The following is a 19,694-nucleotide window of genomic DNA, read 5'->3' on the forward strand; positions in this document are numbered from 1 at the left end:
CTCCAACAAACACAACATAGTTGAATGGTACCAGGCTTCTACAGACAGTGGATGTCTATGTCTTGATTTGAATATCTTGAAAAAAAGTCTTTTCGACTTTATGACAGAAAGAAATTTCAAACCGCTGAGATACATAATAGAGACCCATGGACAACCCCCAGAGAAAATGTTAAACTGACTGCCCAGTTTTTCTGCAGAGCGTTAAATTCCTGCAACAACTACCACTCTAGGTAAACTCAAGGTACCTGCTACTTCACCACTGCTCTGGTTAATCCTGTATACCAGTCTTTACACTTATAAGCATATTACTTATTTTCTAACCTTTGATTTTTAACGTATTGTAAAACATAAATTTTGTGCTGCCCATTGGTCCAGTGTGCTAACAAGTTTCTCTATCTTTTCAGACGGCTAAATAATATTTCCAAGAGTTTGGGATTCAGTTCTTGGACAAAAGAAGAATAAATTTGAGTTCTCTGGATGACCTTTTACGTGTAACTATTTTTGACCATTGAGTGGGCAAAAAAATAAGAACTTATTTCTGTGGCGAACATAACACATGCAAATAAAAAAGTATCTAGAAGTGCTGATGGATATAAATAATCAGGGGTATAGTGAAATAAAGGACATTTTGATCAATTAAAATTGCACTCTTCATCCATCCAAATAGCATCCATCTATAACGTACCAACAAGCTGATTCTGCTACTGACTTTTGCCTTAAGCTTCTTGTACCCCAGATACTGTGACTCTGCTACCGTGGTCATTTGGTGTCTGATCCAAGCATGCCACATTTGACTGGTCTACATAGCATCCGTGCCATGTGGCAGAAAACTTAGTGTCGTGCCCCCCCCCCCCCCCCCCCCCCCAGTCTGAGCTTTTATTTTTTTTTATTTTTAATCAATTAATTAATGACATTTAAAAAATATATATTTTGAGAAATTTGTTGTTCAGGAGCAGAAAAAAATATCAGAAACTTCTCATTGCTGTATTTACATATGGGGAAAAATGCTCCCAGATCACTCAGAGTTCTTTTGAAGACCTGAAACAGTTTAACAGCAGGTAAAAATGCTAATGTGTATCAGACTGTATGTGTCTAACTTCTACAGTTTCACTGTTGCTGTTATATTGCTGGCAGCTATTGGCTGTCTACATGTTGTATATGCATATTGGGATTTTCACTCACCGATATAAACAGCATTGTATCACAAAGAGACGTTTACCCACTAGCAGCTAAGTTCTGCAGTTATTTATGTTCTGTGAAAAAGACACTACAAGGCTGTGTTTTTAAGCTATAACATATAGATCGATAGAGATGAATGGCCTCTCAAAAACAGACTCCAGTCATTCTATTTTTATATAAATAGAACCTGGCGATTGTCGATTCTATTTTTCTAGTAATATATACATATATATATATCATATATATCATCATTTCATTCATATATATATATATATATATATATATATATATATATATATATATGAATGAAATGAAATGAAATGAAATGAAATGAAAACAAATCAGCTTCATTTCACTCATGTCTGTCCTCCACCTGACGATTTTCCGTCCCAATTGCCGCCCTCGCTTGACCAATCAGATTCGAGCTCGCGCTTTCGTGGAAACCAATGAGGGCGCGGCTTCCGTCCGGCAGTCCGAGGGGATGCCGGGATAAAAACTTAGCAGTGGCGCTTGGGAAAGTTTCGGGAAGAGTAGGAGGGAGGGGACGCGGGAGTGGAAGTGTAGTAACCCGACAGCGAGCATGACCGACGCCGAGGCGCAGAGCGCTCCACCATCGGCACCGGTGGAAGACAAACCACAGCCGGAGAGGAAAGTTATAGGTGGGTGTAGAAGTACTCTATCCGCCAAGATTTCTTGGTAAATATCCAGAAAACGTTTAAAGTTAGCGCCTTCTGACCGAGCCTGGGTGTGAAAAACAGAATGTGTGTGTTTATATATATATATATATTTTACCCTTCCTTCTGTGATATTTCTTGAAGTGTGTGATCCAAGCTGGTTGAATTTGTGTTAATTACAGCAGCCTGGGGTGCCACTGCTGTCTCCGGTGTGGTACTTTTTAGGCAACACGTGTTTGAGGCTGAGTTTTTCAGGTTTTTCTGGGGACTATATTCCCCAAAAAAAAAAAAAAAAAATGCTTAAACTCGCGCTGTTGAAAACGAAGTTATTTGACTGTCACACATATTGGCTTGTAAAGCTCACGCCTATTAATAAAAGGCCTCGAGGACACAGGTGCTTTTTCAAAAAAAAAAGTTTTCCCCACATGTCAGTCCAGTGGCTGCCTCTGGTTTAATCGCAGGTGTTTGTGTAGGTATGGAGCTGATTCAGACTGTATAGAAGTCCATGTTAACCGAACACTCTGAACGCATGACCCAATTTTTCTTCTTTATCAGCTGTCGTTCACGCGCTTGGTAAGCGAAACACGCGCACGCGCCCTCCCAGCTGCAAATCATTGCAGAAGGAAATTTGGCCAAATTGAACTAGTTTAGACTGCCGTAAAACACACAAACGAGCCGGCTTTGAGCTTGTCTCTGTGAGGAAGAATACATCGTTCAGGTGTCCGTGTGACTCGTCTTGAACTCCTTAATTGTCGGAAGTGTTCCCATGTCGCCTCGTGACCTAGTGCAGGCCTGGTTTCAAAGTCTTGCGGTTAATGATTGATCCATAGAGCTCTCACTTGCGAGCAGGTCACCGCTGATGTAATCAAGATAACGGTGTGAGCTCTGAATGACTACTTGCTCTATTACACTTCCTTATTCTTTTGATGTGCTCTTGTTGTAGCCACTTTGGTCCAAGGCACAGTGAAATGGTTCAATGTGCGTAATGGGTATGGATTCATTAACAGGTAAGGTGTTTCGAATTCTCCCTTATTTCTTTTTAGTATTCCTCACTTTTTTTCAGTCTATTGTTTGCTAATGAAGTTTTATTTCTTGCAGGAATGACACCAAAGAAGATGTATTCGTTCATCAGGTAAGGTCTTTCTTTTTTCTTCATGGGAGTTAATTGTACCCACATTTTTAATGCTAGCCATGTCTCCTCAGACAGCAATCACGAAGAACAATCCCAGGAAATTTCTCCGCAGCGTTGGAGATGGGGAAATTGTAGAGTTTGACGTGATTGAAGCAGCTAAGGTATGGCAAGGACAAAATGTGACATTCTCGGCTGTTTAAAAAGGTATAAAAAAAAAAAAAAACTGCTCTTGGAGAAAGCATTTCAGGCATGTCTCTGTTCCAAAGGGCTCCGAAGCAGCTAATGTTACCGGTCCAGGTGGTGTTCCGGTAAAAGGAAGCCGCTATGCGCCCAACAAACGGCGATTCCGTCGACGGTTCTTTCCCCGAAGCCCTCGGCCCGGCGACCAGAACAAGCCAGCCGATGGGCAAGGTCCTGATACTGACCGATCGGGAGAAAGTGAGGGAGCGAGGCCTCAGCAACGCCGCCGTAGGCCGCGCAGGCCACGGCCGGAGACACAAGATGTAAGCTAAAGCGGAAAGACGGGTGTGAGGGAGACTACAACCTTTAGGATGATGCTGGACATTGAGATGGATTGAAGTAGTTGAACGCTTATGTTGTTAATGGTCTTTTGTCTGTTTTTTTCCAATTTAGGGTGAAGTTGGTGAGCAGAAGGATGGAGACGAAGAGGGTGGTCAGACACAGAGTGATCAGACCCAGAGTGATCAGACCCAGCGGCCGCCACGACGCAGATTCTGGCGCCCATACCGCAGGTAACTTAACGGTCCTGCTTAGACATCCTGTTTGAAGGACTTCTTGATTCTTGAGGCAATTTAATGTGCTTTCCTCGGATTCAGGCCATTCCGTCCTCGCCCACCTCCCAATCAGGCTGTAGAAGACCAGCAGGCGGCTGCACCAGCAGAGAGCCTGGAGAAGAGTGAGCTAAAGCAGCAGCAGCCACAGCACGAGGTGGCGACGGCGGCGGCACCTGACAGCCCTCAGACCAATGGAGAAGCAGGGGAGGGCCAAGGCCAGAAACAACGCCGCCAGTTCAGACGACGCAGGCAAAGGAATTCAGAGTCCTCTGTCTCCAAAGTAAGATATTTTTGATCTTCAGCTATATCAAGATCACTCAGTGAGGAAACTATGCACAGATGAGCTGTTAGTGATGTTTGGGGAGGAAAAGATCACTACCCACATGAGCTTATTTTTCACTGCCAAGCTGTCCTGGTCACAGAAAACGATTATCAGAAGATATTAAGGCTCTAATGCAAGCAGTAAAATGCTGAACACTTATCGTCACCATGCCCGGCGGATGGGCTGGCGGGCGAAACGCACCTAAGTTTGAATACAAGAACGAGGTGATGTAATAATAGTAATAATAATAATGGATTTCATTTATATAGTGCTTTTTGGGGCCCTCGAAGCGCTTTACAAAACACTGGTGCAGGCAAACTACAGTTGTAGCCATAGCTGCCCTGGGGTAGACTGACAGAGGATACCATGGGTGTGTCTACAAAAGTCTTGTACAAGTTCAAATCTCAGGGACCTTGACCTCAAGGTCAGAGGTCACACTTTCTCTAAATCACCTAGGATTTTCAAATTTATTACTTGGTTGCATCTGATAGGGTGCTGGGGGGAGCACTGAGAGCTGCCATCATTTTTAAATATACTTGTACTGTAAATGTTTTTGTATATTTTACAGTCAATGTGGTGTTCTCATTGGCTTTAATCAGGATTTGAGTGGAAAAACTACAGTTCGCCTCATCTGAAAATATGCCTGATTGACAATGAAAACCCTTAAGTCCCTGTAATATTTATACTGTCTAGATGGTAGACAGGAGTCTAACTATTAGATGAATTTCTATGGTTTTGTGCCTGTATGATGGTTTAGCTGGATCTTCTGAAGTTCTAAAGCTTTGGTATTTTACTAATATTTTCACATCTTTTCCATGTATTGAAGAATGATACAGAGAAGTCTGCATCAGAGCCTAGTACCCCACCACAGACCTCAAAGCCATCTGATACAAAACCCACATCAAAGTCGCCAAAGACCTCTCCTAAAATCTCCCCCAAAACGGTAAAATCGCCTGAGGTAAGACATTAAAGTTGCTCTTTGCTTTCCCAGCTGGTTCATTTTTCATTGGTAGGTGTTTTGTTGACAAATCTCAGCTGTGTTCTTCACTTCAGCAGGCAGCTCCAACAACTGTCCCAGCACCAGCAGAGTGATGACCACGAGGATGGTCACACGACCCTTGGCAAGAGGTGGGACCCCACACTAAAGTGGCGCAACCTTGGATTAGACAGGGTGGGAGACGTGAGGGTGTAGGGTTGCACTTCTTGTGCTGCATGTGCAACATTAGCAGTCTGTCACAGAGGGCCTGATGATGGACATTAACTCTTTAGTCAAGTAAATGGATTTAAGGCGGAATGATGGCATTGAAAGGAGTCTTTGAGAACGCTGCCTGTGTTTGGAGTCAGACTTTTGTTTAACACAGGGAAGATTTTTGGCTCAAATTCTGGGAAATTGGATTTTCTTTCAATATAATCCTTGGCTCGGGATTAAAAGTGCCCTTTTTATTTTTTTATTTTTAAATTAAAGGTCTTCTCTTTTTTTTTTTTTTTTTTTTTTTTGGGGTCTTTCTTTCAATCCATCTCTCCTGCGCTTTCTTTTGTTTCTCATAGGTCCTAGGGTTGGAGGACTGGACCTATTTCAGACCACATGCACTGCTCTCCCCTCCCTGCACTCCCCCAATCCTCCATCCTACCACTTCTCACAGTCATCCTTCAGGCCCCTTCCCCACCCCCTCATCTTGTCTTGTCCTGTCCACACTGACATCTGGAGAGGGTGGGAAGGGAGCGCAGGTTAAGGGGATACAGGTAGTTGGTGGGTGCACATTTAGAAATTGAAAGTACAGCTTTTAAAAAGGGGGAGAGAGGAAAAAATGGGAATGTTATTCCACCCCCTTAGAAATATTTCCTTTAATAGAGCAGATGGGGCCCATCATGTAGTTTAATTTGGCTTCTGATTAATTTGGTTAAAGAGGGGAAAGCTAAGCAGGTCTGCGATTGGTGATGCATAATGGGAGTCTGTTTAGTTCTGTTAACACCTCAAATCAATTCTTGAAACGTACTACTCCCTTAATCTTCTTGGTTGAGGTTGGATTAGAAAGAAGCTTAATTTCCTTTTTATTTTACTTGTGTGTGCTTTTCTTTGGAGGGGATTATGTGCAATGTTAATACTTAAAATGCTAATTAATAAATCATGTTTGCAAATCAAGATTCATTCCCTTCTGACTGGAGTGCAGATTCACTGATGCCTTTGTACCTTTTTTTTTTTTTTTTTTTTTTTTTTTGACCAAAGAAATTGGATTACTTTTGTAGTGAAGAAATTGAAGGTGTAGAAATGAGGGTTCTTCAGGTGGTTTCATTAACAATATTTGCAGTACTTTCACTCTGGTTACATAACCACTGCATCAACATTCACACTATACAGATTACAGATCTCTGACAAGTCTGACACATTAAAGAATAGACTGCAAACGGCACACGTGACGGATGCAAAGAAAACACAACAAAAACTTGGCGATTGTGTGGCACAAACCTTGAAAGTCGGTGCTTGTACTTGGAAATTTCTCGAGTCTGCCTACAAAGCCGAACACCAGCTGGAGTGCGTAAAGAATTTAAAACCTAGACCCTCAAACACACTATGTACACATGAAATACAAAAGGCTTGATCAGAAGTAGCATTTCTGTGGTGCAGTGAGTTTCCTATTAGAGGAGTACTTTCACACTTAAGTTGAGAACACATGTGAAAACTCCAAAATATCAGCGTTTTGGTACTGATGCAGAAAATGCTTTTGGTAACCTAACAACCAGAGGAGTATGAAGGCTCATGTTCAAATTTGAGGCAAAATTTTGTTTCTTTACTGAAACTCATTTCCCCAGAGCACTACCTATACTGAGCCAATCACAACCATGCATCCAACAACGATAGTTTGTTACGACAGTTTACACTTTAAGGTCACACCGTACTGCGTCACACTATAATCAGATTGGTTGCAGTCCAGTCCTGTCAACATGAACTTAGAATTACCTTTGCTGTAATTTGTGCAAATGAAATCATGTGGACAGAAGCTGGCAGGGGCAGACCATTAACTGTCCAGACTATATGAATGTGACACTCGTGTCCTGGGATGACCCCTCCATCGGCTAATATCTGGAGGAGTTCAGAGCAATGTCTGTGAAATCAACTCCAGAGGCATTTTGGTCCGCTTGATAATGCCCCTTGAGAAGTTTCAGACTGGTATTGTTACATTGATGCCAGGTTACACTTTGGATACATGAACATAGCACATAAAATCAGTTTCTAAAAGTATAACATGATTAAATGCATCTGTTACCTGTTCTTAAAGAACAAAAACACTACCTACCCATCATACTACCTTTTCTACATCTGCTTTGAGTAAATAACGGCTATAAATACCGGGTGTTACAGACACACTTCATTTGGCGCCAAAAAAGATTCAAAACCCACAGTATGTCGACGTGATTCCTGTCATTGGAGATCAAAAAATCAATTCATATGTTAATCTCTTAAATGTGTGTTCCCATCTTTGGTAAAAACAGGCATGCTCCATCACACTCCTGGCTGCTGATCCTATTGTTTCTATGCCTAAAAACTTTGAAAACTGTAGATATCTGTTTATAAAGTGCAGGAATCCCCAAGTCTCTCCACACCCATCTGTCAATACTGCAACTGATTGCCATCACCATGGAATAAAGTCTTATTGCACTGGCAGTCAATGCCAGACAGGCTGTTCTTATTAGCATCTTCTTCCCTTGAAACTACAGCAGTCGACCTTTACTCCACTGGTTCGTAGCCTTTCAAGTGAAGCTAGAATTCATAACTATTAACCCTGTACTGCAGTGCTACCACCAAAGGACAATTCCATAACACCCAAATTGTCACACACTTTTAACACTGCTTTTTCACCACAATCTATGTGGAAAAAAAATAAAGATCTCAATATACATATTAGCAAATAAAAGTTTGGTGTCATGCCCCTTTACCCAACTTTTCTCAAGCTGAGCTCAGTTCCATTTTTCTCAGTTCCATGGGGCATCTTCAGTTCATGGTATCCTCCCCCAAGTAGTCCATCTCAGTGCTGGGTTTGTCTATGTCCATACCCATGCCTATGCTCATATCCATATCCATCATCCCTCCAGCTGAATGCTGGTGAAAATTGGCTGCAATCTGGTCAAAGGTCTTGCCCCGTGTCTCTGGTACCCGGAAAAATGTGAAGATGAGGAAGAACAGAAGAAGAGCTGCGAAGATCAGGAAGACATATGGCCCACAGAGGTCCTGCAGAAGGACGGGAAGAAGGTCAGATTATAAAGAGTTGAACTTGATGCCACGTGCCTCTATTAACCGGTCAAGTAGCGGTTTTCATGTTTTCATCTGTCTGTCCAGACTTAACTTTTCAAATGTGAATAAAAAATTTGATTTTGTAAGGTTGGTAACCTTTAAAGACCAAAATCTAATCAGTTTATCTAAGAGGATAAAAGATTGTCGAGCCAAAAAAGAATAACAAAACTGAAGTGGGTGAAAAATGGAAACGCATTTGTGGACATACACAACTTCCATTGTGGATACTCACAGCGACATACTGGAAGCACATGCCAATAATAAAGTTGGCAGTCCAGTTGGAAAAGCCTGCAACAGCCATGGCAGCTGGCCTTGGACCTTGAGAGAACAGCTCAGCTACAAAGAACCAGGGGATGGGACCTGGGCCAACCTCAAAGAAGGCCACAAAACCAAAGATAGAAAGCATGCTGATGTAGCTCATCCATGGAACACTGTCCTATAGAGCAGAAGAAAAGTGGGTTCAGATGTTTGTGGAGACTAGAAATCATATATAAAATACCGAAGTCTGGAATACCATAGTCTGGATTTTATTTATTTTCCTTTTTTTTGGATCGGGGCTTACTTACAAGTAAAGCAAGAGCCACGGTCATGATGACGGCACAGATGCACATTCCACCAAGTCCTAGCATGTGGAGCGTCCGTCGACCCGTCCTCTCTACCAGGAAAAGCTGTTAATATGAAGGTAAAGGGGGGATGGGGGGTTAACCTCAGCTGACATTTGGAGCTAAAGCATTTGATTTGGTCAGATTCTTTCTCAAATATGTATAACGTCAGGTCACTATAATGCTAAAACCACATTTACCATATACCTAACTGCAGTTCAGGACTTCTAAAACAGTGTTAACCATAGTTTAGCAGTGATTTTACAAGCGTGCGCTCATAAAACAATCTATTGTATCAAATTACAATTGTCAGTCTCTAACCCTGAAGCTGTGGCACTCTTACGGCTAAAGTCGTACATCTTTATCCGCTTGATGACACTGAAACATTTTGACTCCTCTTATCTTGTTTACCCTTTGATAACAGTGTTAAACAGTAATAGAGTGACTCTGTGACAGGGCGTGAATGTTTATTGTTCCAAATTCAAAAAGTTATTTAAACGCTCCCAAATTGAATTTCAAAAGTGCGATAAAGGCATGTCGGTGCGATTTCTCACCGAGACTACCGTGAAGGCACAGTTCACCACCCCGGCTCCTATGGTGGCATAAACTGGACTCTGGACTCCTGCTTTCATGAAGATACTGGTGGAATAGTAGAAGATCTGCCAGAGGAGTAAACAAATTTAGGTCAATGTTGAACAGCACTGGCTCCTGATTTTAAAGGACTGCTTGTTTCTGGAACTTTAGGTGAGTCAGTGTAATTTGAAGAACTCACTGCATTAACCCCCGACAGTTGCTGGGAGAGCTGCAGGAGGATGGCGATGATGATGGGCTGGCGGTAAAGCGAAGAGCGAAAGAGTTCGGGTATGGACACCTTCCTCTCCATGTCCATCCTCCGCTTCTCCTCCTTCATCTCTGCCAGCATGTCGCCCACCTCCTGTCTGCCTGTTAGCCTCCTCAGGCCTGCAGAAAGTAGAAATGTAGGAAGTTTTTTTTTTCATGTACAAAAACTCATCTGACATTTTAGCAGCTAATTCCGTAAGTCCAACTGATACTCTGTACATTGAGTCCTGTAAATGTCTGATAAACCCAGACATCATGAGTGCGGAGTTGATCTGACCGAGGAACTGGAGACACCACACAGTATGTAAAGGCAAGGCCAAATAGCCGTGGTTTAAACTATAACCTGATTTATCTACTATTTAACTCACCGTGAGACTATGATTTACAGAATTAGTTAAAAAATATTTTAAAGTAATTACTGAGGCCATAAACTCAGCAGAAAAAACAGTTTACTGTGGTCAGAGATAAGACTTTGGTAGAATCAGACTTCTTTTTGCAACCAGAGGAGTCTCCCCCTGCTGGCCAAAAGAAAGAATGCAGATTTCAGGCACTTCGAGTTAGTTTCGCTTCTCAGGTACGAACATTAGTATCCATCAGTTATATATAAGAACGTATAAAGTGATATGGGTCAAAGTGGGACAAACCCAAACACAGTAGCTGACTGCCCCTCGCTGAGCTTGGTTGAACTGAAGGTTTCTTCCTGTTAAAAGGGAGTTTTTCCTTCCCACTGTCACTAAGTGCAGTTTTCTCTTTATTATTGTAGGGTCTTTATCTTACAACATCAAGTGCCTTCAGATGACTGCTGTTGTGATTTTGCGATATATAAATTAAATTGAATTGAATTGAAATGAAATTGCAAAAAAAAAAAAAAGATCCTACATTTCCCAAAATGCAACTCAGCAGCTTATTTTATAAGGCCCTATCTGCCTCCTAATGCTAAAAATCCAGTTTATAGTGTAGAATTTAAAATGTAAAACTTAGTTACATAATAAGAATAATAATAGTAAACCAAGACCTTAAAATAACGCAGCCCTACTTACCACTCTTGGCGTGGTGCTCCTGACACCGGACGATGTAGAGGAATCGGGGGCTCTCGGGGCAGAAGGGCAGCAGAGCCATCTGAAGTACAGTCGGCACAACAGTTAATCCCAGCAGAACAGGCCATAAGTGCTCACTGCCGAGTAGCGACTCCAAGCCGAGGACCTGCACAGGGAGAGGAAGCAAGTTTGAGTGTGTGACATTTCAAAAGATAATATGATAAAGCACCTAAAGACAATCCTTTATAGGTGGAAGTAAAGGAAAAGACGGGGAGGTGCACAGACAAAGAGAATGGATTTGAGGATTCAAGATGTGTTTTTTGTGAGCAGACTTTTTAAACGTGGCCTGGAAAGGCCCACTGAATGTCGAGGACATGGAGACAGAGAGAAGATGCCGATGCTATTTATAGACGGTCGTTCCTGCCATACCTGTGCGAAGAGAATGCCAGTGACAATAGCCAGTTGGTGCAGCGTCCCCAAAGCTCCTCTGAGACTCGTAGGTGCTATCTCACCCACGTACATTGGTGTCAAGCCAGATGCCAATCCTGCATCAAAGGAAGAGTTAAGGAAGCAAGAGATTGTTAAACCACTTATTAAATGGACACATTAATGGAGAGTAAAAGAGGGAAGAGACAGTGGCCAGCTCACCACAGTAGGCACCAATGATAAAACGTCCAAGGATCATCATTTCAAAGGAGCGGCAGAGCTTGGACATTCCCATCAGACTTCCTCCAATAAAGGCAAACAAGTTGTTTATAAGCATGGCTTTCCTCCTGAAAGAAGCACAGACCTGCATTTTTGAAACCATTTTGAAATGATAAAACAGCAGGTTTTTTGTCCAGCAGAGTTGTGCACATCTAGTTTGGATATGCACACTGTTTAGTAGTGAAAAACACTAAGAAGCCACTAGAGGGCAGTATCACACAAAATTATTCAGTATCGCACAGAGACACTGGTTTATTCAGCACTTTAACATTTAGTTGATCCACAAAATCATGTAGAAGGCACAGAGGAGTATTAAAGAAAAGTAACATGTGTGACTAGATTTTGCAGTCTGGTGTTATTTTACTTTACTAGACTGTGATCGGAACCAAAAAAGAGTCTTTCCCACCTAATTTAGAAGTAGCACGGTTCCTACAGCTCAGCTTACACTGTCAGGAATTTACTTGACACAAGCAACAAGGTACCTCACGTATATATTTTGTAACATTCTGTTAATACCTTGGGTTGAAAATGTTTTTTTAATATATATTTTAAAAGTCACTGAAAAGTTACTTCTGATGAGGTTGTAAGCTTATGTAAGCTGCACATTCAGGACTCTGTTAAAATGTCCTTTCAGCCAGTGGAAGCTGTGGACTGCAGCCCAGTTTGCACAGACTCAGGTTACAGCGGGAAACTGGGTCATAACATCCCGGACAGAGCTTTCACTGAATGACTGGTTTTATTTTTGGGCTTATACAGAACTGAGAAGGAGATATTTATGTATCACAATGAAGGCTAGCTAGAGAAGGCTTTGGACCAGTGTTGTCGTTTGCTTAGATTAAGGTTTTAATTGCTCTGTTTATAATGACGATTTATCATTTGCTGTTGAACACTGTGTGGTATTTTGTCGTGTCTGCCTGGCTGTTTCCTAAAACAGTCTTGGTTATCGTTGTAGTGCATTAAAACTTGAAGTCTCTGTTTGTGGTGCTTTTTAAAATTGCTTTCTTGTTTTTCATTCACCCTTAAAACCACGTTTATATGGATCCACTCCCGCTGCATGCAAAATCCTACTTTCCTTACATAAGTGTGTCTTTTTGTGTGTGTTTGAGTGGACTGGGTGCTGCTTTCTTTCTTTTTTTAACTGAAGATACTTCAGACAAACTCCCTACCCACTTCACTCTTTATTAACCTACAGCTTCTATCCATTTACACATGAAAAATCAGACCTTTCATTTGTATGTAAGGAGACTGCGAAGTATGTGTGTCATTCAGGAAGAAGAAATGTGTACTTCTTAAATCTTTGCTCATGTATTCAGTCTTTGTGCAGTTTGTTTCAGATTTCCAGAAAATCTTGTGGTTTGCTTTGAGTAATCTGTGCAACCATGGGCACAGACGGAAACCATCCTCTAAATGTTACAGTTAAAGCAGAGTGTAAGATTAATGAGCTGCAGCCTGTTCTATCTGCTCCATCTCATAAAACAGTATTTCATAGGCTTAGCTTCATGAACCCATCAGGATAAAAGCAACGTATCCCCTCGAGACCACTAGAAAAGGCTAAGCTTGACCTGCGTTGTCTCACCTGCCCAGCCATTCAGAAACAAAACCCACACAGAAGGAGGAGACCATGCCGCCGATGGAGAAGATGGCAACGGACAGCGACCAGAGCGAGGTGAGGGTCCCTGTGGGGATGGGCTCCCCGTACCGGTACATCCATGTTGCATTGTAGTCCCCCTCAATGATCTGCAAGGAGTGCCAAGATAAGTTGGAGCAAGTGACTAGAGGAGTGAGAGAAGAGCAGCACAAACTGCACTGAAAAAAAAGGCCATGTTGGATTTACTTGATTCAATAGTGGACATTGGTTGCACACAAATGTTTTGCTTTGGCAGAAACTTAAACAATTGTGTTCAATCAACACAACTTTTTCATATTCAATAAACATGTGCATTTTGTGTTCATAAAACGCGATTGAAACATGTTTAGATGAAGTAAGTTGAGCCTTTGGAATATTTTAATCCTTCACAATTTTGTCATTTTATTTCAACACTATTAAATAACATTTACCCCAATACTACTTGCTCATTTAAATACTACATGTTGTCTTCATATTACATAATGTTCAACAAAGTCTAGAGTCTGGTTAACATAAAAATTTAATGGATCTACAACAACTAACATCCTATCTTTATCCTGGTTGCAGGGGGGCTGGGAAATAACCCTGAATTGTTAGGCAGGGTACACCCTAGACAACCATTTGCACTTACATTGACAGGTAATTTAGAATCATCAATTAACCTAACTCTAACAACTGCACAACTTTTAACTGTGGGAAGAAACCGGAATACCCAGAGAGAAACCAGTGCAAACTAGCCAGATTGTGGATTTGAACCCAGGATCTTCTTACTGTGAAGCAACAGCACTAACCATCATGCCACCAATCCAGACTTAACAAAAGTAGGAAAGCTATGATTTCAAGGCTTGATGCAGAATTTTTTTGTACGTTTTTGTCCTTGTCAGGTTAATCCACAATAAATAGCAATAGCATACACGTGGTGTGTCGTAGTTGTCTGCCTCTTATAACGCCAGTGATTTTCCTACAGTTTGACATCTCGTGCGATCTTGTGAATTTCACGAGTTCAGCAACTAACCACTCTTACTAGATTGTATCATGTCATCTTAACAAGGACAAATTAAGTTGTTGAATTTCGTACAGATCCTTCATGATTTAATTACGTTCATAGAAGCATGAAATTATTGTGTTTAAATTACAAGTTAGAGTTTTTTAATGTAAAAAACACCGAATTTACTTTTTTCAGTATATCAAAAAAAGTAGTGGAGGCTACTCGATTTGACTGAGATGGATTCCTGAAACCACGATCCAAAGTATACGAGACTGAAAGTTATTGACTTACTTCACTCGAACATGACATGAACAATTTAATCTAGCCTCTCTGTAGATCATGTAGTTTCTACACTATGTAGTTACACTTAACTTTAAAGCATGAGGCACTTATGTTAAATACACGCAAGATGCTTACGTTAATCCAAGAGTTGGCCAATCCCTTTTTTTCAGTGTGGGTAAAAGGGAAGGTAAGTTTGGAGCGAGGTCTTGCAGACAGGGCCCGAGTAGAGCTTAAAATCAGCTTTTGTAAACATGGAGTATATAAAATGGGCTGCTTGAAGGCTGGTGGTTAAGTCACTTGTCTGCATGGCTTTGGGCGAGATACTAAATACAGTGAACTACGACAGGAAAAAAAAGCTATATGTCACTTTAAATATGAACTTGGATTAGATAAAGGCTTGCAGCGTGAAGCGCTTTGAATGGCTGCATGGACCACAAGAGTACTATGTAAATCAGGCCATGGGCTATATAAATAGACAAGCACACCGTGTAAGTAACAGCTTACTCCCATGAGTTCATATTTTCAGAATGCTTTCCTCATTTTTTTTAAAATATAGACTTATATTATCTCACATATACACACTTGTGCACATTCTCATATTAAAAATTGGGAGGTTTCAGTTAATGAGATCTTTGTATGTACAAGTAACCACCGAGAGCCAGAGGTTTCGAGTTCAGAGTGCTCTAAATACTCGGTTTCAGAGGGTTTTTCTCTGTTCTTGGATCTACATGATGTCATAGAGAGTGGAAAACCCAAACATGGTCACAAATCAGCCCCACCCAGCTGCTGTTTAAGTGATCGCTTTACGTGGGGCAGCCAATCAGAAGAAAGCAGGATTAAAAAGGCTTAAAAATAGAGTGACCTTAAAGGGAGTGTTGCTCTTTGTGTCACACTATTTGTAAGAAAGATGTATTTTGTTAAATCAAACAAGTGATCTGTAGATAATTATGCTCACATTTTCCCAAGTATCAGACAAGTTTAGTTGATAGCTGCCCTCACCCGTGCCAGGATTTTAATGATGGATGTCAGAGCTGAGATGCCCATAAATGCAAAAGGCTTTTCTACACAGCGTCCAAGTACCGTGGCACACAAATGAAGGGCCGCTCTGTTTAAAGAGATAAATGCGGATAAACGCACAAAATTTGCTTTCAGATGTGGGAAATGAATCATATTTCTCACGCCTTTTTCTCATCATGCAAACAGAAATATTTCCTTGTTTCCATGACACCTGGAGCAGGGATGTGTTGTCATTTTTGTGATGACACGTAAAGATGGAAAGGAGCCTCGCCCTGCTGTGTCTGTGTCACCTGACTTTGCTTCGGAAGGCTTCACATGACATAGTTTTATTCTTTTTGGTTTATTGTCTAAACATCACCAGGCAGCGTGTTGTGGTGTCAAAGCACACCACCTTGTGAAATCAGGCGAAGCGACTTTGTTGACGTCTGGTTAAATGACAGTGTTAGACTCGTGCATGACACCAGTGTTACATGTTTTATTCTTTCATTTTATATTATGTCCATTCGTCTTTCTTTCTTTTTTTTTTACCTTCTGTGGCGCATTGATGACACCGATGTTATATCCAAACTCCAAAGATCCAAGGACAGCCGTGAAGACTGACAGAGCGAGGGTTCCAGTCACTGTCTGCAGCAGAAACACGCACACACACACACACATAGACACACACACACACACAAAGAAGTGAATTACAAATAATTTGTTTTTCAGAACAGTGAATAATCCTGAAAGGTGTTTTCATAACTGTAACAATAAGATAACTGTTGGACAACCACGATTATCTTTTTAACTCTCACTCACTCTCTCTCTCTCTCTCTCTCTCTCTCTCTCTCTCACACACACACACACACACACACACACACACACACACACACACACACACACACACACACACACACACACACACACACACACAACACTGCTGCTCAGCTAACATCAACTATATATATAACCGTGATCCTGACTAGAGACAATCTCTGCAGTGCTGTTCATGACTTCTCTGACTACTTTCATGTCGACGCCTGAACTTTAGCTTCCCTCCAGTTTCCCATCAGCCCTCTGCCACCTGTCTGCAGGGTGACAGACAGGATGACCTTGGGGAAAATGAACTTCTTCCACTCCAGCATGGTTATAAAATTTTAAATTTCATTTATTTATAGGTCTTTTGTGCTTTTGGAGTTACGCCGCCTGTAAGATTTAAGTCTGTGATGAACTGTTGGATGAACACACAAACACAGACGGGTACTGTCGAAACAACGAGCTTCCTGAAAAGTTTTTTTTCCCATTTTGGTGACGTGGGCTTATGGACTGATACAACAGCAACATGATGCTGGTGATGCTGGTAAAATTTGCTGGACCTAATTTGACCCCGCAGTTCTGCTCAGCCACCTTCTGCAAATATGTTGTCCGTGTAAATCTGTAACTCTTGACCTTGCTGAGTTGAGCTTTTGATAAGTGCTGCTTAACATTCACAAACCACAACAAAGAGGTGTGTAGTGGTGAGCGTGTGCGTCCTTGTGGAAAAGGTAAAGTGCCAGAAGTGGCCACTAATGTTTCATTACACATCCCGCACTTCACTGCATGCACACTTTGCAGTAAATTTCCAGGCATTATGCATGAATCTGCACCTGCTTGTATTTACTGTGAGATACAACACAAGCCCAGATTAAACACAAAACTATCTCAGGTTGTGCAGGTTATCTCCGTCTTTAAGTGATTTCAATAGAGACAAGCACATGACTGCTTCTTCCCCTTTTCAGATTTTATGCTTAGGGGAAATATTTTTGCATTAAACACAAACACACACACACACACGTACGTACGCACACACACACCACATCCCAGCATAGTTTAGTCTGTTTCCAGTTTATTCCCAAAGGGGAAACTTTGGGAATTGTTGCCTTAATTCCAGCGTGGATAGCAGCCTATTCTTCCTATTAATAAGATGATGGAAATCTACATCAGGGGAAAGTCAGGCTTAAAACCAGCACTTAGAAACGATTTCTCCAATGGAGTTTGAGCTGGGCAGTAAACACAGAGTTTGTTTATGAAGGCGGTGGCCTGTCATAAGCTTGCAGTTACGAGGCCTGACTTGTAAACTCAGTTTTGGCCGCTCAAGGTCACCACTAAGGACAGAAAGGCTTCCCCCTCTCTTTGAAACAGAGTTACTCAAAGCTTCTTCTAGATTCATGACTTTCTCAACATTCGGATTTTGCCTTTAAAATTCTGTTAAAAGTGTATAACGGCTCATGGGATTATTTTAAAGAAGCGCACTACAATCAGGAGATATTTAAAGGTTTCAGGTCAGGAAAAAGTGCTGTGCGTAAAATCTTTCCATAGCTGAAAGTACACATTGCAAAGTTCACAAATAACGGCTATCCCTGCAGAAACTTTCTAAACAGGCACAGCTAGATTAACAAACTGTTTATAACAAACTCCAGAAGAAATTACCTCCGCTCCAAGCTGCTGAAACCCGGCCGGCATGATTTTGGCAACTCCTGGCTCCCAGTAGGAGTCTGGTGATAGATGCGTCTGGTGCCAAACGGAGACAAACCCGGGCGTCTTAAAACTGGAGCACTTTAGCACTGAAATCGAACCGAGCCACTAAATCCAAAAGAGAAGAACAAAGAGCTCTGGTGCGTTGTGCCCCGCAGGTTGTCCTCTCTCCTTTGAAGTTTGTGTTGTCTGTCCAGCTGTTAAAGAGTTGACACCGGCATACCCACGTGCACGCCTCTCAGGAGAGGGGCGGGGTGGGGGGTGGGTGGGGGGGAGGCAGACGCAGAGAGGCCCTGCAACAGAGGTCATGACGCAAGCGGGAAGCTCTCCTGACCTAATCTATCTTGGGCCGCAGAGGTGGTGGTGGAAGGAGGGTGGGGGTGGGGTTATTTAGAAGAGGTGTCTGGTTTTTATTATGGTGCTAAGAGATGAAGAATTAAATAACAAAAGGTGTGATTACATTTTCAGATTCCTGTTTAAATCAACAATAATTTATCATTCTCTGGAGCCGTAAGCCAGAGCGACGCAGAGGCCCAAATTTGGTCTCATTTTGGACCGTTTTCATGAGCTTTGTTACGTAATGGCCATAGATCCCCACCCCCCACAAAGAACGATAAACTCAATCTGCAAAGCATGTGCAAAGATGCTTCTCCCTTATCACTGACAGCTCAAGGTTAATCACCTCATTTCTGGACCTGCAAATGGAGGACACACAGTTGTGGAGATGTTAAATGTCAGGTGACCTAAAAGTCGGAGTCCGCCATTATGACTCAACTTCCCTAATGGGAAGTGAAAAGGGGGCTCGTCTTTGCCGCTGTGGTCGCCATTGTCTGCCTTCCCAACAGATACAAATCCCTTTCTATTTCAGATCACATGCCAAAGAGGTCATCAGCCTCATTTAAACCCCCTTCCTCCCTTCTCTGTTGCACACAACAAAGCTAAATCCTCTTCCAGCAGGCAACAGGTGGGCCCTAAAATTGGGCCCTGCCACCTGAGTTAGGAGTGTACAGTAGGTTTGGTTAGGGGGAAAGTTTGGGGAGGGACCAGAGGCGTAGATTAGGGAGTGTGTTGTGGGAGGGTTTTGCATTGGGCGGGAGGAATGGAGATCCTGCAAGCAAGCTCAGTGGGAAAAAAAAAACCTACTCTAGATCTCCCAATGAAATGAGTCATGACCACCCCTCGCAGACACACCCCCACCTCACACCACTCTCTGGTCAGAGCATGCTGCCCTCTCCTTTGCCTTTTGCTGCCCTCAAACAGTGGGAGAACCCGACACCCCTCATCCAAAGCCAGGGCCCCAAGCACAGTCATGTGCGACTCTGACTAAATGCAGAGAAACTTTACACCATCGGAATAGTGGCGTAGAGCCTCTTCCAGCACAGTTAAGGGGTTTATGTACGCAACCGGGGGGGATTAAGATGATGATATTACAGAGCCAAAAAGTATCACATGAATTCATTTGGAGTGAGCGAGGAAGGCTGAAGACTGGCAAATCGGTACAAACACACCTCACAGACTCAGCGAAGCACCGAGGAGTTAACGTTTTTAATGTCACAGTGTCACCTGCGTGTGTGTTTTACTGTTATCCAACCGAAAAAAAGTCGCACAACCACAAACACGCACTCAAACACCACGTGACACAGCCAACTAACCCAGTGTGTAAATACTGTTCCTCCTTGTCGTGACCTATTTATGCATGCACAGGCATGTA

The 19,694-nt window shown here is 42.2% G+C and overlaps 2 protein-coding genes across 4 annotated transcripts; one reads left to right on the plus strand and one right to left on the minus strand.

Annotated features, from left to right (window-relative positions):
* Positions 1-1,644: 1,644 nt before the first annotated feature.
* LOC308402309 (Y-box-binding protein 2-A-like) lies at positions 1,645-5,788 on the plus strand. Of its 3 annotated transcripts, none has more exons than XM_080891048.1 (10): positions 1,645-1,838; positions 2,797-2,860; positions 2,952-2,985; positions 3,057-3,146; positions 3,252-3,488; positions 3,619-3,737; positions 3,822-4,059; positions 4,928-5,059; positions 5,158-5,229; positions 5,650-5,788. In XM_080891048.1, exons 1-9 carry the CDS (start codon positions 1,760-1,762, stop codon positions 5,191-5,193), a joined length of 1,029 nt encoding a protein of 342 aa, XP_080747174.1. In that variant the 5' UTR covers positions 1,645-1,759; the 3' UTR covers positions 5,194-5,229; positions 5,650-5,788. The 3 variants fall into 3 exon arrangements, with proteins under 3 accessions (XP_080747174.1, XP_080747173.1, XP_080747172.1); XM_080891047.1 differs by having other exon boundaries at positions 1,646-1,838; positions 5,155-5,229; XM_080891046.1 differs by lacking the exon at positions 5,650-5,788 and having other exon boundaries at positions 1,647-1,838; positions 5,155-5,416.
* LOC308402294 (solute carrier family 2, facilitated glucose transporter member 4-like) lies at positions 5,570-19,646 on the minus strand. Its single transcript, XM_080891008.1, has 11 exons — positions 17,939-19,646; positions 16,019-16,114; positions 13,153-13,313; positions 11,520-11,644; positions 11,301-11,416; positions 10,875-11,037; positions 9,767-9,954; positions 9,549-9,653; positions 8,959-9,060; positions 8,625-8,828; positions 5,570-8,329 (listed from the first exon to the last, which is right to left on the minus strand). The coding sequence occupies exons 1-11, from the start codon at positions 17,969-17,971 to the stop codon at positions 8,093-8,095; spliced, it is 1,530 nt and encodes a 509-aa protein (XP_080747134.1). The 5' UTR covers positions 17,972-19,646; the 3' UTR covers positions 5,570-8,092.
* Positions 19,647-19,694: the final 48 nt, after the last annotated feature.

Source organism: Rhamphochromis sp. 'chilingali' (assembly GCF_963969265.1).
Source record: "Rhamphochromis sp. 'chilingali' genome assembly, chromosome: 1".
NCBI classification, from domain to species: domain Eukaryota; kingdom Metazoa; phylum Chordata; class Actinopteri; order Cichliformes; family Cichlidae; genus Rhamphochromis; species Rhamphochromis sp. 'chilingali'.

Bases quoted from the DNA above. Each gene is read 5' to 3' on its own strand.
- LOC308402309 (XM_080891047.1), top strand. From the start codon at position 1,760: ATGACCGACGCCGAGGCGCAGAGCGCTCCACCATCGGCACCGGTGGAA. The intron at 3,738-3,821 runs GTAACTTAACGG...CCTCGGATTCAG, and splicing joins TTCTGGCGCCCATACCGCAG to GCCATTCCGTCCTCGCCCAC. The intron at 5,060-5,154 runs GTAAGACATTAA...TCTTCACTTCAG, and splicing joins AAACGGTAAAATCGCCTGAG to CAGGCAGCTCCAACAACTGT.
- LOC308402294 (XM_080891008.1), bottom strand. From the start codon at position 17,971: ATGCCGGCCGGGTTTCAGCAGCTTGGAGCGGAG. The intron at 13,314-16,018 runs GTAAAAAAAAAA...CACTCCTTGCAG, and splicing joins TCATCAATGCGCCACAGAAG to ATCATTGAGGGGGACTACAA. The intron at 9,654-9,766 runs GTGAGTTCTTCA...CTCCTCTGGCAG, and splicing joins AACTGTCGGGGGTTAATGCA to ATCTTCTACTATTCCACCAG.